We start from the raw sequence: 18,740 nt of genomic DNA, 5'->3' as shown, positions 1-18,740 counted from the left end.
TTTTGTCAAAGGGGAGTGTAGGTAAGCATTTGTCGTTTGAATGACATTCGTAAAATTTTCGTTAAAAGCTTGTAAAATTCAAATCTTAAACCTAGGAAGTATTTTTTGTTTATGAAAAGATGAAAAGGCTATTTCAATTCTTCACGGTTTAGACTTTGACGGAGCGTTTGTCCTGATACATCCAGTAGACAGCTGGTCCATGAGCTACACTCTGGCTTACGTCTCTACTGGTGGGGAAACGTTGGTCGCGACACTGGTCACTTACAGGAATTGTTGCTCGGAGTTTTTGGTGAATTTACTAGGACATTGGTCACTTATAGGAATTGTTGCTCGGAGTTTTTGGTGAATTTACTAGGACAGTGGTCACTTATAGGAATTGTTGCTCGGAGTTTTTGGTGAATTTACTAGGACAGTGGTCACTTATAGGAATTGTTGCTCGGAGTTTTTGGTGAGTTAACTAGGACACTGGTCACTTACAGGAATTGTAGCTCGGACTTTTTGGTGAGTTAACTAGGACACTGGTCACTTACAGGAATTGTTGCTCGGAGTTTTTGGTGAGTTTACTAGGACATTGGTCACTTACAGGAATTGTAGCTCGGACTTTTTGGTGAGTTAACTAGGACACTGGTCACTTACAGGAATTGTTGCTCGGAGTTTTTGGTGAGTTTACTAGGACATTGGTCACTTATAGGAATTGTTGCTCGGAGTTTTTGGTGAGTTTACTAGGACAGTGGTCACTTACAGTTTTTGGTGAGTTTACTAGGACATTGGTCACTTACAGGAATTGTTGCTCGGAGTTTTTGGTGAGTTTACTAGGACACTGGTCACTTACAGGAATTGTTGCTCGGAGTATTTGGTGAGTTTACTAGGACATTGGTCACTTACAGGAATTGTAGCTCGGAGTTTTTGGTGAGTTTACTAGGACATTGGTCACTTACAGGAATTGTTGCTCGGAGTATTTGGTGAGTTTACTAGGACATTGGTCACTTACAGGAATTGTTGCTCGGAGTATTTGGTGAGTTTACTAGGACATTGGTCACTTACAGGAATTGTAGCTCGGACTTTTTGGTGAGTTAACTAGGACACTGGTCACTTACAGGAATTGTTGCTCGGAGTTTTTGGTGAGTTTACTAGGACATTGGTCACTTACAGGAATTGTTGCTCGGAGTATTTGGTGAGTTTACTAGGACATTGGTCACTTACAGGAATTGTTGCTCGGAGTATTTGGTGAGTTTACTAGGACATTGGTCACTTACAGGAATTGTAGCTCGGAGGAGTTTTTTGGTGAATTTACTAGGACAGTGGTCACTTACAGGAATTGTTGCTCGGAGTATTTGGTGAGTTTACTAGGACATTGGTCACTTACAGGAATTGTAGCTCGGAGGAGTTTTTTGGTAAGTTTACTAGGACAGTGGTCACTTACAGGAATTGTTGCTCGGAGTATTTGGTGAGTTTACTAGGACATTGGTCACTTACAGGAATTATTGCTCGGAGTTTTTGGTGAGTTTACTAGGACATTGGTCACTTACAGGAATTGTTGCTCGGAGTATTTGGTGAGTTTACTAGGACATTGGTCACTTACAGGAATTGTTGCTCGGAGTATTTGGTGAGTTTACTAGGACATTGGTCACTTACAGGAATTGTTGCTCGGAGTATTTGGTGAGTTAACTAGGACACTGGTCACTTACAGGAATTGTTGCTCGGAGTTTTTGGTGAGTTAACTAGGACATTGGTCACTTACAGGAATTGTTGCTCGGAGTATTTGGTGAGTTTACTAGGACATTGGTCACTTACAGGAATTGTTGCTCGGAGTATTTGGTGAGTTAACTAGGACATTGGTCACTTACAGGAATTGTTGCTTGGAGGAGTTTTTTGGTGAGTTTCATGTGTTTAGAGATCGTAGAGAAAATCCCCAAAGCAATCTCCAATGACATTGCATAGTTTTACTCCACAGTGTTCCTCTTGAAACAAACAATCCAATGTCATCATGACACTTGGCGCAGTTGAAGTAGAGTTCATCTGATTTATTGACCACGACATATGAAGGGATAGTGTGGTCAGCACTATGCCCAGCCGCCTTTTTTCCCCTAACGTGGGTAAGGCGCCCATCAGAGCTGGGTGGAGTCAGGGACGTTTTACTGATTTGAACCCGGATTCGAACGCGAGACTTTCGGATTATCAGTCTAGCGCTTTACTGTTAGGCCACACCACCACCCCCCCCAATGCTGCCAGTATTTACTTTATTAAACAAAACTTTACGCTTAACACTGCTTTCTGCAGCAACGTTTACACTTTACACAAACTAAAGCGTTGATGTTCCAGAACTGACGCTACATTTTATTTCCTCCAAATTAGCTTGACGGGGAACCAGTTAACGTAACAAAGTGGGAGTATGAAAGCGATCGCCAATTTCAATCATTAGATGTCCCTTTGCCTGACCTGACCCGCCACACCATACAGAACAACGGATGCCTGTTTGGTGGTTTTGTCTCTGCTCATGTGATGATTAATATTGGCAACGCTATTCCTCTGGGATTTGGCGAGTTGGTGAGTATATATTGTGCTGTTTTACGTGCAGTTAAAAGAGAAGGTGTGGTCGGTTGTTAGAGCGTTTGGTTAGTGATAGTGTTCGGTTCTTGTCTCTTGGACAACTACGGGTCCAATATGCATGGCGTTTTGGACTTTTCGCTTCTGTCTTCTTCTTCTTCGTTCTTAATTAAAATGTTAGAGGGTATTTCGATTAAGTATTACGTGTCAACTTCTTAAGCGCTATAGAGGCCGTAGACTCCGACTTCAGCCTGCTTTTCTTTCTGGATTTGCTTCCATAGCCTTTGTCCGACCAAGAACAAACAACAAGGAAACAGTTGCTTGATTTTAGAGTTTTCTCTCCTAGATGGGTTGCTGTAGGACTAACGCGCTGTGAGGTGGCCCACAACGCATCCTTTTTTCCCCCTAAATTTCTTGCAGCTTGCGTGAGAGTAGGGTGTGCAGGGGCGTAGCGAGGGGGGGGGGGGGGCGGGGGGTGCGGACCGCACCGGGTGACACCATTTAGGGGGGTGACACCAAGGCAAAAAATAGCAAAATATATAGAGAAAAACTTGAGGGGGGTGTAAATCGAAAGTTTGAGGGTGGGGGGGGGGGGTGCAAATAAAAAACTTGAGGGGCGGGGGGGGGGGGGTGCAAATCGAAAGTTTAAGGGGTCGCAACGCCTCTGGGGGGGGGGGGGGTGACACCATTAAGTGCCGCACCGGGTGACCTCGCTACGCCACTGAGGGTGTGACCATCAGCATCGTTAACTTTCACACAGTTAAATTTACACCCTGTTATTTTATAGCAGGCTCGCCAAAACTCTGTATCAAGCGTGACAAACAACGCCATCTGCGAGAGTTCAGCTTCTGTGGCGTCTACAGACAACAATGTCCCATCCGATACCTTGGAGGTCACGTCAACATTATCGGAGGAATCTTCAGTGTATGAAGTTTGGGAAAACTTAACAAAGATAGTCTTAACTTTTACTGAATTACCTTCAGAATTTGAAGCTGGATCATTGTCTATTGTGAAAACTTCAGAGTATAATGTTTGGCCAACATCTTCTGAATCACAGTCAGTAATTCCAATCGAGTCAACATTACCTGAATTGCCTACGGTATCTTCAATGTATTACGTTTATTCAATATCTTCTGCATCTTTGGTGAATGAAGCCGAGTCAACATCAACTGCAACATCTGTGTTGACTGAAGTAGGATTAACATCTACTACCTCTGTAGTGGATAAAATTGAATCAACATCAACAGCAACATCTTTGGTGAATGAAGTTGGGTCAACATCAACAGCAACATCATTGGTGAATGAAGTTGAGCCAACATTAACTGCCTCTATGGTAGATGAAGTTGAATCAAACTCAACAGCAACATATTTGGTGGATGAAGTTGAGTCAAACTCAACAGCAACACATTTGGTGGATGAAGTTGAGTCAAACTCAACAGCAACATATTTGGTGGATGCAGTTGAGTCAACATCAACTGCCTCTGTGGTGGATGAAGTTGAGTCAAACTCAACAGCAACATATTTGATGGATGATGTTAAGTCAACATCAACTGCCTCTGTGATGGATGAAGTTGGGTCAAACTCAACAGCAACATATTTGGTGGATGAAGTTGAGTCGACATCTACTGCCTCTGTGGTGGCTGAAGTTGAGTCAAACTCAACAGCAACATATTTGGTGAATGAAGTTAAGTCAACATTAACTGCCTCTGTGGTGGATGAACTTGATTCAATATCAACTGCCCCTGTGGTGGATGAAGTTGAGTCAAACTCAAAAGCAACATATTTGGTGGATGAAGTTGAGTCAACATCAACATCTCTGGTGAATGAAGTTGAATCAATATCAACTGCCTCTGTGGTGAATGAAGAAATGAAAACCGTTCCTGTGTATAACATTAAATCAACGTTTACTGAAACGAATTCGATGGATGAAATTGGGTCAGACATCACGAGTCAACCACCATCAGAGCATAACGCTTGGTCAACACACTATGCTAGTTTGTCAATGACCACGCCCAGTCATGTCAGTAATCTATTGTCGAGTAGTACGACTTCACATATGATCAATGTGACTACTGTAACTACACCTGTAGCTAAGAGTATCACCACGCCCACCACTGGCACCCAGTTAATGAGCTCACATATCCTTTATAGTCAGTTGATAACTACGCCTCCACCTGTCAGTCAGCTGATGACCACACCTACATTTATCAGCCAGTTGTTGACCACGCCTCCTCTTTACAGCCAGTTGATAAGCAAGCCTTTTTCTGTAAGTCAACTGGTGACAACGTCTACTCCTGTCAGCAAGCTAACCACGCCTACTTATGTCAGCCAGTTGATGACCACGCCTACTACTGTCAGCAAGCTTATAACCACGCCTACTTCTGTAAGTCAGCTGATGACCACGTCTATTCATGTTAGCAAGCTAATTACCACGCCTACTTCTGCCAGTCAGTTGATGACCACGCCCCCTCTTGTAAGCCAGCCAATTACCACGTCTACTCCAGTCAGCCAACTTATGACTACGCCTACAACTGTCAGCTATCTGATCACTACATCTACTCCTTTCAGCCAGCTGATGACCACGCCTACACCTGTCGACCAGCCAATAATCACGCCTACTCCTGTCAGTCATTTGATGACCACGCCTACTCCTGTTAGCCAGCTGATGACCACGCCTTCTAGTCAACTTGAATCAACTAAATTGACAACGCCAAATGATGCACGACAAACAACAACAACAACACAAACACCATCTTCAGAAACTCAACTGCCCGCAGAAGACACCAACCTTTTTGCTGCCGTCAACTCAGAAATAAAACAATGTCGTTGTACATGTGCAAATAAACAGACAACGCCCAATATTACATTGAATGTACAAACTAAAGAAACCCTCACAGTACAAATAAAAGAACGCCTCAACGTCCCAAAGACCAATCTGACAGCGACTTTACAAAGAAAAAACTCCATGGACAACACGAGCCCAAGTTCCCAAACTCTCGGCCAGGTCATCTGTATCTCGTGTCTGTGTCTGGTCTTTGGTGTTGTGGTGTTGGCTGATGTTCTTCAAACTTTTCGATTTATGTATTCTATTTTACGCTCGTGGGCTCGACATGTATGTGAACGAAATAGACGGGGCTAAAAAAAAACAGCAATGCAAAAAAAAAAAATGATTTTGAAATTTCCATACAATATCGAACGACCGTACTTAGACTACAGATATATATATATATATATATATATATATATATATATATATATATATATATATATATATATATATATATATATATACTAGCTGCATCCCGTGCTCCGCCACGGTAAATCTTTTTTAAATGTACCAACTTTGGAAAAGAACAAAACAAACAAAAACAACACAAACACAAAAAACACAACCACAAACACAACACAACCACAACACAACCACAACACAACCACAACACAACCACAACACAACCACAACACAACCACAACACAACCACAACAAAACCACAACACAACCACAACACAACCACAACAAAACTACAACACAACCACAATACAACCACAACACAACCACAACCACAACAAAACTACAACACAACCACAACACAACCACAACTTCAACACAACCACAACACAGCCACAACACAACCACAACACAACCACAACACAACCACAACTACAACACAACCACAACCACAACAAAAACACAACCACAACACAGCCACAACGCAACCACAAAACCACCACAACACAACCAAAAATCAACCACAACACAACCACAACACAACCACAACACAACCAAAAAACAACCACAACACAACCAAAAAACAACCACAACACAACCACAACACAACCAAAAAAAAAAACAACAACACAACCACAACATTAGAATCACCACCAAACAACACGCTTTTTTAGGCGTCCGCGCCCAAAGACAGCCTTTCCAACATTAAAAATTTAAGTCACATAAATAGATCCTACTCCATAACTTACAATAAAACAATGCGATGCAAATGAATGTACGGCAAGTGGTGTTTACTTTTATGGTTCTAAGAAAACACATTGGCAATGTAATTAGAATTACCACCGAAAAACACGCTTTTCCCAGGCGTCCGCGCCTAGAGAGAGTCTTTCCAGCATTCTCTATTATCTATACTATAATTATAAAATTTCACCATCTGTTAACACCAAAAAACAAAAACAAAAAATAGTGATTTTGAGAAATCATAGACTAATTAGAAAATAGTATAAATAATCTTAACATTTTTCTCTTTTAATTATGAACCTTAACATAGACTAATCAATGCGGTAGTAATAAAAAAAAAGATTAACTTAAATTATTGTTGAGTTAAATATATTTTCAAATTACCTCCCTTGAAAAAATTACCACAAAAAAAAAAGTTGAATTAATTAGTTTTTTCGACCTACTTTTATGGAAATGTATCCACTTTTTCTGGGAACCTAAACGAAAATGATATTTGACATTAATCTTTTTAATACGTTTTTGCAGTTTGCGTGTATTTAATATTTTCTTGACGTTATGCGAAAGAGTAAAAACCGTGGCAATTATAAAATAGCTCTATGCCGCTATATAAACAAACCCTACTCTAATACTTATAATAAGACACTGCGGTGCACTGAAAAGCACAGCATGGTGCGAATGTTTACTTTTATGGTTCCAAAAGCTATAGCGATGACAGAAGGAAGGAAGGACTGACACACGCTCAGCCCGCTTATATTATAGATATACTCTTTCAAGTTGTATTAAAAAGCTAAAGCATTTCTTTAAAAAATCAACTAGCGTCATTACTTCGTACTATGTATGTGCTCTGTAGGAATCACGATACAGTCGTTTATATATATGTGCTCTGTTTGTTAAAGTTAAGTTCCCTTTTCAGGGCAAGTGAAGTAGAGATATGCTATGCCCAGCCGCCGTTACTTTCCCTAACGTGAGTTAGGTACCCATCTGAGTTGGATGGACTCTGCGGGGCCTATTGACTTGAACTCGGATTAGAACACGAGACTGACGAGTTAGAAGTCCAGCTCTCTACCGCTAGACCACTCCGTCACATGCTCTGTTTGTAGGAATCACGATATAAGCACCATACAAACAACTCTAAAAGAAATAGGTAAATATACGCCAGGAGATTACTAACTCTTCTACGGGGGGGGGGGGGGGGCGTAATCTGATGATAAAGAATAGCCAACATCAGTCCTAGGTGAAAGTGTATACTACTGCCTCCCATATCCAATAAGGCCGATTTATAAGGTAGGAAGGGCTGTTTTACCAGGGATTGTAAAAAGCCGAGCACAGAGGCGTAGCGACCCCTCCCGGCACCCGGGGACAAACTTTCGATTTGCACCCCCCTCTCCAGATTTCGATTTGCACCCTCCCCCCCTCAAACTTTTTCGATTTGCACCCCCCCCCCCCCACTCAAGATTTCCATTTGCACCTCCCCTCAACCTTTCAATTTATTTTTCCAACCCATTTTGGCGCCCCCTAAGGTAGGCGCCCGGGGACATATTATGTCGTCTCCCCGTCTCGCTACGCCTCTGGCCGAGCATTATATCCAGCTCATTAACATGTGTGAAGCAGTGGGAAACAAATCGCATTTCCTACATAAAAGAGGATTTAAATGCAGAATCAGCTTATTTCCTTCATGACATTTTCGGGGACAGGGCGAACACCCCATGCGTATTGTCTCAACGACAAAAACGTTGAGTTTCTCTCCAACAGTGTTGATGAGAATAAGACCCTTCCATTCGTTCTCAAATGAGACTGTCGTAGAGAATTAATAAAAAACTCTTAACTCCGAAGACTCTATATTTTATGGTTAAAAAAAAGAAACGAAACGAGAAATGTAGCTGAAGATTCCAGCCATTTTGTTTTGACGAGAGCTAGTCCAGATCTAGATCTCTAGATCCTCTAGATCTAGATCTACTTGATCAACGATTTACACTGATGTATAACCTACGTAAATCTGCAAGATCTAGATTTAAATTTAGATCTAGAATCTAGAAATCTACATTATTGACTAGAGAGAAAAGTTAAAAGTATGCCTAGTGCCTCGTAAGTAAATGATAGATCTAGATAATAGATATCTAGCTAGATTTCTAGATCTAGATCTAGATCTAGATCTAGATTCTAGAATCTAGATCTAGTAATTTTTCAGTAGCACTAGAGATCTAGATCTAATAGATTCTAGATCTAGAATAGAAAGATAATCATTTCCGTGGCATAGCTGTCCTTTTGGATCTATTCAATTTTAAATCTCTTCTATTTCAAATTGTTTGTAGATCTAGATCTGTATGTACAAGCTTAGGCTTAGGTCTAAAAATTACTAAAGCTACACATTAGGCCTATACATTATTCCTAAACTCAATGGACCATGGCTAAAATTCACTGAGCATTGTTGCACTTGGCGCTTAAGACTTAAACGTAAGGCCTAAATACTAATACTAAATAAAATTATTACGTCTACGTTAGCTTAAGTAAGACCTAGATTCTCTAATTTTCGTGACAGCTTTTTTTTCTTTTTTTGCCCTGCTTTATTTAAGTCACCTTTATGTGCTGGTAGCTTAAAATAAAACTTGTTCAGGAAGTTAATTTCTTTCTCCCTTTCATAATGCTGCAAATATGAGTAAGACGCATATTATTAAAATTAAATAGCTGCGATGAATAATCATTTGCATCTTTTGGGGGGTATTTCTTTTCCATGAACTGTGAAAGCCACAGAATATGGTATCTCAAATTTTGCTTGTAACTCAAAGCGATTACTCACTCAACTGCGCATATTTTAAAAATCTCGTATGTCGAGGCACTAGAATGTTGAGGTACCACAGGATCTACTATGTATTGAAAGAAAACATAAATTAATTATAGAATAATAGGCCTATAATATAGGCCAATATAGTAATAAAGGATAGCTTAGATTTTATTCAGCCTACTAATAAATAATTAAATAGGCCTAAAGTAGTACTAGATATTAGATAAATCACTAGTTCAGACTGAGAATCATGAGCAATGAACAAAAATGTCATGTGTGTATTGTATAGGCTTATTTTTATAAAAAAAAACAGATCATATCTTATACATTAAGGGCTCAATAAAATAAAAATAATTTATTTAGGACCTAGGCCAGTTATGTATTGGAGATCTAAAATTCTAAATGAAAAATAAATTATTAATTAGACCAACAATAGGCAGAGTAGTATGATAGTAGGCTAAATCTATTTTAGTATTTAAATTTAAGGCTCAGCCATCTACTAAAAATATTATAATTGTCATAAGTTAAAACTAGACCAAGCCTATTTTATTAGTAGAAATAGTATTAGCCATTAGAGTTAAGATGTTATAGCCTTATGTAAATTAATGTAATCAGTGTTCGATATTATGATATTGAGAGCATATATTATATAATATCGGATAGGGGCCTGCACTCTCTTAGTCATTAGTCTATTAGGTCTTACAAGTAGTTTAGCTTATTTATATATTATATAGGCCTAGGCTAAGTTATTAAATTAGGCCAAAGGCTTATTAGGAAAAGGCTTAATAGGCTTTAGTTTTTAATTAGGCAACAAGGCAGAGGCTTAATGTTGCGTATAGATTTAATTTTAAATTATGATTATATGCTACTCTGCGGTTATCACTATAGAGTATATTATAGCCTAGGCCTATCTAAATAAAATAATTCAACTCACTTAGCTTACCATAATTTTTAAAAGTGTTTTGTTAAGTATTCAGCTCTCTATGTCAGCTAAGGCCCATAATTGTAATTATCCTACGGTTAGATCTATTAATTATTTAATAATTAGTAGGCCTAATTATAGGAATTAGGTCTGATACATTGCCCTATACATTGGTCGTAGAGTAATACTATTGGGCTAGTAATTATATACAATATCTATACAAGCCTACTTATCGTTAATTTGGAAGTCTTTGCATTGACCTTAGTTTTCAGATGTAGCAGCCTAATAACTTTATATAAAGGTATCTTGAATTTCAACTGGAGGTAGTTCTGATAACTATTAGTATTCTGAACATTAAAATAGGTAGACTTAACATAAATTTGTTCTGAAACATATTTAGAAATTGGTTTTAAAAAATGAGGTTAGGATTGGGGTGATAACTAGTTGAGGATTAGATATGAAATTCATTGTTTTTATCCATGTTGTAATTTCTCTTTTACAGGTTCACCCAAAAAGGGAAGATTTCATTTTTACCAGTAATAAGACTACAGCATACTAAATGACACAAGATGTTTATTCTCTATTACCTCTTACATTTGACATAAAAGCAGGAAAAGGTATGACAATTATTAATAAGCTGCTTTAAATTTTATAATTTGTTTTTTTTATAACTTAATTCTACCACTTTTATTTCCAATGATGATAAATATAATTTAGTGTCATTTATTTTTTAAATATTTATATTATACTTATACTAGATATAATTTACTTCTATAATATTACTATCCAGGTTTAACAGTCTATGCCTACAACATGGATCTCCAGGACTAAAACTGAAAAAATTTGCAATCAGTATATCACAAGTGTTACAATACAATCATCTAATCTGCTTCAGTGGCCAGAACTGGGTGAATCCTCTCAAACTTGAAACAGGTAAGTTATCACAAGTTTACTTTGGTTTATTTTGAACATGACAGTTGATTGAGATAGATTTTTATTTGTATAAATATTGTATTTAAAAAATATTTTACCTAGTAAGACCAAGTCATTTGTGATGATTGATACAATATGTATTTTTATAAATAATTCTATATCTTTTTAAATATTTTTTTTGCAAAATATGCTGATTTGCAAGCAGGATATATATATATATATATATATATATATATATATATATATATATATATATATATATATATATATATATATATATATCTTACATTATCATTTAGTGGTTTGTCTTACAAATTTGAATTATTTACTTAATTTGTCTTAACTGCTCAACAGGAACTAGGCATACCTAATGAGCGTCAAGCTGATACAGTAGATGTACAGAAGAGTTTATACACAAGGTAAATATTGATACATTTTAAGTTTTCCTTTTTTTAGGGATACATGTAGTGTTTTGGGAGAAAGGAATTAAATTATTTAAATTAGGCCAAATAGTTTATTTCTCTAGCTTATGTTTCACTTAAAAGACCTTAAATTTTTACCCCTTTATCACTAAAGCAAAACTTTATAGATATCTATGCCATGATTTATCCCATTCAATCACTTTTTTCTTGTTTTGTTTTTATGTATTAAACTAAAGATTTTTTTTTTGCTAATGTTATTATTTCAGATGGATTTTTAAGAAAATCATTTTGTTTTGTTTCAGGAAGTGAAAAGTGATGTGAAAGGCAACTAATACTTCCATCTACCATAGTTAAACAAGAATCTGCAAATGGCGTTAATTGCAATAATCCTGATATATTCATTTTTGGCTTTATATGCATAAATAAATTATTTAGCAAAATTTGATGTATTTGGTTTTCTTACTGTGTACAAGATGCGAGTGATTGAAAGCTGAAAAGTGTAGTATGTAGTTATAGTATTCCCAGCACAATTTGACATTAAAACAGTTGAAGCCCTTTAAAAAAAAACAAAAAATAAATAAAAATAAAACAATCTAGGAAAGCTGTTTCTATTAGCTGAGCACATATTTGGAAAATAACTTAATTGTTTACCAGAGAATACTGTGACCCAGTTTGTACTCCAGGCAAAAAGTGCCTATGTTTATTATTATTAAGTCAAAGAAAAGTATCAAACAAACAGGATAATATTAATAATAAAGACCTCCACACTAGAGAAGTATGGAATGAGTGTTGCATGGAATCCAAATCAACTTTGATGTTGCTAATTGCTACACTGGCCATAATTGGCCTACATTGACTTTTGCTGAGGTAGGCAACTGTTTTTGTTTAACTTTAGATGTCGACTAAATAAAGAAGAAAACTGACACGCCAATACCAAAATCAAGAACTTGTAAAGTTTGTGGTTGCTAAACCGAGAAGTCCTGAGTTCAATCTCCCGTGTAGATGAGGCTCTATAGTTGGGGATAGCAACCTATCTTGGGGATACAACACTTGTTCTTGGATTGACAAAAGATAAGAAAAGAAATCCAGAAAGAAAAGCAACTGAACGAAGAAGAAAAAGGCTGGATATATTCGGTATCAACTGTACAATTTTAACAGACACACATTTCAAACTACACATGCATTTCAATGACAAAGTTCAGTGAAGCCATAATGTTGAGTTTGACTGAATGAAGAACGATATTGTTATTTCAAGCAAAGTTAAGGTTTATTGTCTTAAAGACATTGTCGTTGATTGATTTAGATTAAGGCTTCCCTGTTAAATAAGCCGACAACGATGGCTATTCTTATTTCTCGTCTTTGATGTTGCTTTCAAGAACTTGTATGAGATTAGATTACCTATACATAAGGCTACAAAGTTTGGAATCTTGGCTTTCTAATAGTGGACCTGGCTACATGACATTACCCCCACCCCGTCAATTACCCCCCTCCCGTATTTACCCCCCGGGGCAATTACCCCTTGTCAATAACCCCCCTGGAGAATCCCCCCCCCCCCCCCGGCCTCAAGTTATGATCCTAACTCAAACTCTATACCTATGTATTTCCTTATTCCTAATCGATAAAAAAATTACCAAACCCTAAGCATTCACCTCAGCCTAAAACTCAACACATAACCAAAACCAACTCTAGACTTAGGTCTCAGCCTAACCTTGACATAACACTAACCCTAATCCTAGCCTTAATCCTAACCCTGACCATAACACTAACTCTAATTCTGAACCTAACCCTAACCTTAGCCCGAACGCTAACCCTAACCTTAGCCCGAACGCTAACCCTAACTCTAACCATAACCCTAACCTTAGCACGAACGCTAGCCCTAGCCCAAACTCTAACTCTAGCCCTAACTCTAACCCTAGCCTTAACGCTAACCCTAGCCGTAACCCTAACCATAATCCTAATCTTGGCCAGAACGCTAACCCTAACTCTAACCCTAGCCCTAACGCTAACCCTAACCCTAGCCGTAACCCTAACCATAACCCTATTCCTAACCCCAGCTGTACCTTAAGAGGTGTGTCCGTGAGGGGGGGGGGGGATGTCCTCCTTGGCGGGGGGTAAATGACAGGGGATAATTGCTTCAGGGGGGGGGGGAGAACTAATAATCTGTAAGTCCTACTATTCAATACATTTGGTTTAACGAAATGTCGTCACACATGTAAAACAAAATAAGCAGTGTTTTTATTATTTGTATCCTTAAAAAATGCAAAATAAATGCTACGCCATTAACTCAACCCTCTTTTTTCTCGTTACATATCGTCACATAAAGCCACAGCCCAAAATGATGGTGACGTCAATATACAATCATAAAGTGGTCACCCATTAACGACGACTCACTCTTCAGACGATTTTGCACCCAACCCCCCTTCTCTAATTGTAACACATTTTCACAAAAAGCCAGATCTTCGCTCCCCCCCCCCCCCCCACCACCACTCTCTTTAAAAACACCACACCTCAACACATAACCCCCTCCGCCGTTCCCCTGAAACTGCATTTTTACTTTCTCGTATATACGAAGTATAGAGAAAGTCTTGTAATCGTGCAAAAAAAATCGAGATTTTTTTTTTACAAATCTCGACGTTTTACACCTCACTGATACAGAAAAACATAATTTTGCAATCTTGTCCGTATGTCTGTGTGTCTGTGTGTGTGTGTGTGTGTAAACACGATTACTTGAGTACCGTTACAGCTAGGTTGATGAAATTTCATATATAAGTATTTTATCAAAATCGTAGATCCGTATAAACTTTTGAGCGATTTCCGATAACCGAAAGTGGTACTTTTTCTACTTTGAATTTTTCAAAAGCCTATAACTTGAGTACTATTTCAGATATATAAATGAAATTTCACATGTAAGTAAAAGATCTAATTCTCTGCCTTCTGTCAAATTTTGAGTAATTTCCGTTGACAGGAAGTACTAATTTACGCTATTTCCGATTTCTCAAAAAACGCACGTAAGTTTATAAAGTACTAATAATGTTGCGCACTATTATGCACATCTTTATTTGGCGTTCACTTGTTCTACTTTTCAGTAATTCATAATTTGTGAATTCGACAGTAACAATGCTGCCACTGAAAATATTTGCTTTAAAACACTATCAGTAGCTCGTTAAGGACGATAACATCCCCCTCCCCACCCTCCTTTCCCACAAAACCTACACCCCCCCCCCAATGAAAGCAGCCCCCTCTGAGTTACCTCCACTAAGTTTAAAATCGTTTCAAACTAAATTATCTGCCCCAAATAGCTGTCACTAAACCCGGCTCTACGATTGTAAATATTTAGCTTGAACCACAGCTCACCAGACCATGTAGGGATCGGGGTGGTAGGGATAGAGAGAAAGAGAGGGGGCTGCTAGGGGCGCTTACCGCTTGGTGTTTTCTATGGTATCCATGAAGAGAATTATTTATTTAGAAGAAATTTATATTAAACCAGCGTACCCGTCCCGCGCGTTGCTGCGGTCTCAGAAGACAGACTGACGCAATATTTTAAGAGGATTCCATAATTACATTAGCAATCACGTATTTTTTTACGCTTGACATTGATTTCTAAATCTAAATAATTTAAATGTAATCAAAGCCGGTGTTATATTGCTTTCATCATAGTTGTTGAGGCGCAAATTCTACCGCACACAGTAGCCCATTGTATCCATAATGTATCGCACTCTTTAAAACGAACGTATGCGCAATACTGTTTATGAGGGACCCACACAGATGCGCTAGACCACACGCCAGTGGTGCAGTAGACAAAAGGGCGCTCTTTTAAAACTCATAGTGTTCCTCCCGAAGCCAGGGGTGCACCGGGTCAAACGAATTGTCATCGAATGTCGTGTGCCACAGAGTCAATATTGTAGAGTGCTCTTTAACACAACCTTAGGATATCCCAGGGCGCCAAATCGCATCCTGCCGGGGCGCCGGCAGACGCGCCTGATTCCATATAGTCAACAATTATTGTTGATCATCGTGTCTTTAGTGTTTACATTAAAAAAAAAACGAACGTAGGCGTCATAGTGTTCACATGGTAGCACGGGGCGCTTCGGGTTACGTAATATCCGGGGCGCCGGCGGCTGCGCCTGTTGTTGCTTTTTTACCTTAGCCCCCATGCAGAAGGCTCAAGTTTTAATATCGCCGCACTGGATTTTCGGGCGCCAAGCCGTTTCTTAACAAAAATCGCACCCTCCAGGGAAACGCCCATAACAAATTTTAATTTTTGTTTTCGCAGAAACCTTCTCGTGAGTGTTTTCATTAACTCTCGAAAGTTTAACGGCACTCAGATGAACGATGTCAAACAGCATCCGTTTTGTTTTTTACAAACTGTGTAGAGAAAAATTGCACCCTCCAGGAGCGCCGCCCTGTTAAAATAAAAAAAAAGAATTTCTTACTGAAACCTCCCCTGAAGTTTTATGGCGAGCGGATAAACGGGATTAAACCGCAATCTACTTTTTCGTATATATACCCTATATAGGGAAGAATCTATTCGCGCACTGCTGGGGCACCGTGCTTGCAGAGTTTCTTCCAGGCATCTCTTCGGGGGGGCGAAGCCCCCCCGAAAAATTTTTACCGCCCCCCCCCCCGAACGAAATGAAATTTATATAATTTATATAGAAAATATATACTTTTAACAGTGTCCGCCCCCCCGAAGAAAGTTTACCGCCCCCCCCGAAGATTTCAAGTGCCCCCCCGGAGAAAAAAGTCTGGAAGAAACACTGCGTGCTTGTGAAATATATCCAGTGGTATTCTTAACTTAAGTTGCATGGCCATAGGATGAAAGATGTAGTGCTGCATAGAGGACATAAACAAACCCACAAACAAACAAGCAAAACTTCATTATATATATACATAGAGAGAAATATATATATATGATTCTACATATGCATATATATATATATATATATATATATATATATATATATATATATATATATATATATATATATATATATATATATATATATAGCTACATTTGGTGACTTCCCATTTTCCCCAATGGCGTCAAATTTTGCACTTAATCCACCTATTAATTCATGTGAAAAAAAGCATCGTTTTCATCATAAATTATTAGATTTTGGTATCAGCCTCTCTCCGGTCGTCGCTTAGCAAATCTGTTATCCAAAAATTCAACAAGCATGTATTCACCTGTACATTTTGCCGTTTGTGTCATCTCCCCTCACCCCCCCCCCCCTGGGTGATAGTTTTTAAACGTGCACAGTTAATTGTATATTTTTTTTAATCTGCAGTCAGTTATTAGTACAGTTAACTCTCATTAGTCATTTATTGAACTGTCAAAATGCATACTTCTTCTATATATTTTGCTATTTTTCGCCATGGTGTCACCCCCGAAATTTTGCCACCTTGCGCAGTCCTCAGCCCCGCCCTACCTTGTGACTCCTCTGGTTAGGGGTACTACCTGAGTACAGTAAATATGTATATATATATATATATATATATATATATATATATATATATATATATATATATATATATATATAAATCGGGGGGTATAGCCCCTTGGCACACCTTGTACCAACGCCACTACATAATCATGTTCTTAAGATTATATAGCACATTCTATGTATAAATTCGATAAAAATAGCTATTACGTATTCTACAATTTTATATTTGTAATAACATATTGTAAACGAAATGAGTCTTAAATTCGATTACAAAATGGGCCTTTATATTATGTATTTTTTCTATTTTGCAATCATATCATGTATTACTTGTTGTATAGCCTAGATTCTATAATAATATACTAATATATTCTATATTACATAATCCTATATTATATCATTTAGTAATCTCTACCCTAATGTTTTCTATACCGAATAATCAATATTCTGTAATTCTAATTGTGTATAAATTAATCATATAATCTCTAAAATTAATCATAACTATGATCACAATTAAATTCAGCAATCCACTGTATTAATTTATATTGCTAAAAATAATTTAATTTTCAATTTTAAAGACAGAAGATGCATTTTTATAATATTAATTATTATTAGCTCTGTAAAATGAATGGTTGTTTAATTTTTCTTATATTAAATATTTTAAGCGATTAATTAATCGAAATGGTTTTATTCCGTTAGCTAGTTTTTACAGTTTATAACTATAATTAGAGTCTCAACGACAGAATCAAATGAGAAAAAATCTATAGCGTTATTATATACCGACACTGTTGATAAGCCACTCAACGACAGTGTCGTTGAGAATAGTGTATGATCGGCTGGGGCGAACTAAATTCTATTTCGTTCGGGGGAAGGGGGGTGAGAGGGAGGGCCGTGAGAGATCTGGAGCGCTCTGCCCCCATCCCCCACACCTGAAGAGAATCCTGAACGAAACTCTGAACGCTATTTCGAGCCAAGAGGTACATAACATAATTATTATCGAGTCATTGTGGTCTTCACCAAATTCACACGAGATTTCAATCCAAAACTGAAACTAACATCGAACCAAACCAGCAACAATCTTTATTCTTCCTCTTCGTTGAACTGGATTTCCTTTACCACAGTGAAGTATTTTTGTCAACCTGTTTAGCGCGCTATAGGCCGTTTACTCCGATTTCAGCTTGTTTTTCTTCGTGCATTTGCAGCGGTTTTTCTTGGAGTTATATCTCCTACATAAGTTGCTGTCCAAAGCAATCGAGCCTCATCTGTCAAGGACTTTACCGTTTAGCAACATTGAGGTTGACCGACCACCCCCCCCCCCCTTACATAAACACGTGTTGTGACAAAGTGGCATGCACTTACTCTTATATTTTTATTCCGAAGTTTTAAAAAAGATATGTTTTGTGATAATTGCCCTATAGTGGACACGCTAAAGGGTCAGTGCAAAACAAAAGGCTGTATGCGCTGTTGTATGGGTAATGTGTTTAAAGAAATGTGACTAGTAGCTAGTCATGCCTTATATATAAATATATATATATATATATATATATATATATATATATATATATATATATATATATATATATATATATATATATATATATATATATATATATAAACAAAAATGACTGCTCTTTAGTTTCATTAAACCGCTGGTGGAAGCGAAGGGGGGGGGGGGGGTCGTTCAAAGCGTTTTGGACACATGATTGAAGATGCCAATAAACTGGCT

General features: G+C 37.8%; 1 protein-coding gene and 1 long non-coding RNA gene across 2 annotated transcripts; both read left to right on the top strand.

Moving 5' to 3' along the window:
• Window positions 1-1,987: 1,987 nt before the first annotated feature.
• Window positions 1,988-5,686, top strand: LOC131956496 (mucin-2-like). Its single transcript, XM_059320970.1, has 3 exons — window positions 1,988-2,008; window positions 2,356-2,547; window positions 3,335-5,686. The coding sequence occupies exons 1-3, from the start codon at window positions 1,988-1,990 to the stop codon at window positions 5,684-5,686; spliced, it is 2,565 nt and encodes an 854-aa protein (XP_059176953.1).
• A 2,543-nt stretch (window positions 5,687-8,229) lies between these two features.
• Window positions 8,230-12,007, top strand: LOC131956502 (uncharacterized). The gene is made up of 5 exons (XR_009388968.1): window positions 8,230-8,599; window positions 10,721-10,835; window positions 11,009-11,151; window positions 11,506-11,570; window positions 11,876-12,007. It is a non-coding gene; the product is annotated as an uncharacterized LOC131956502 (long non-coding RNA).
• Window positions 12,008-18,740: the final 6,733 nt, after the last annotated feature.

Source organism: Physella acuta, unplaced genomic scaffold, assembly GCF_028476545.2.
Source record: "Physella acuta isolate Inbredline_101_S28 unplaced genomic scaffold, ASM2847654v3 ptg001156l, whole genome shotgun sequence".
Classification (NCBI taxonomy): domain Eukaryota; kingdom Metazoa; phylum Mollusca; class Gastropoda; family Physidae; genus Physella; species Physella acuta.
Note: the sequence above shows the minus strand (reverse complement) of the source record. Positions and strands in the feature narration are given on the sequence as shown.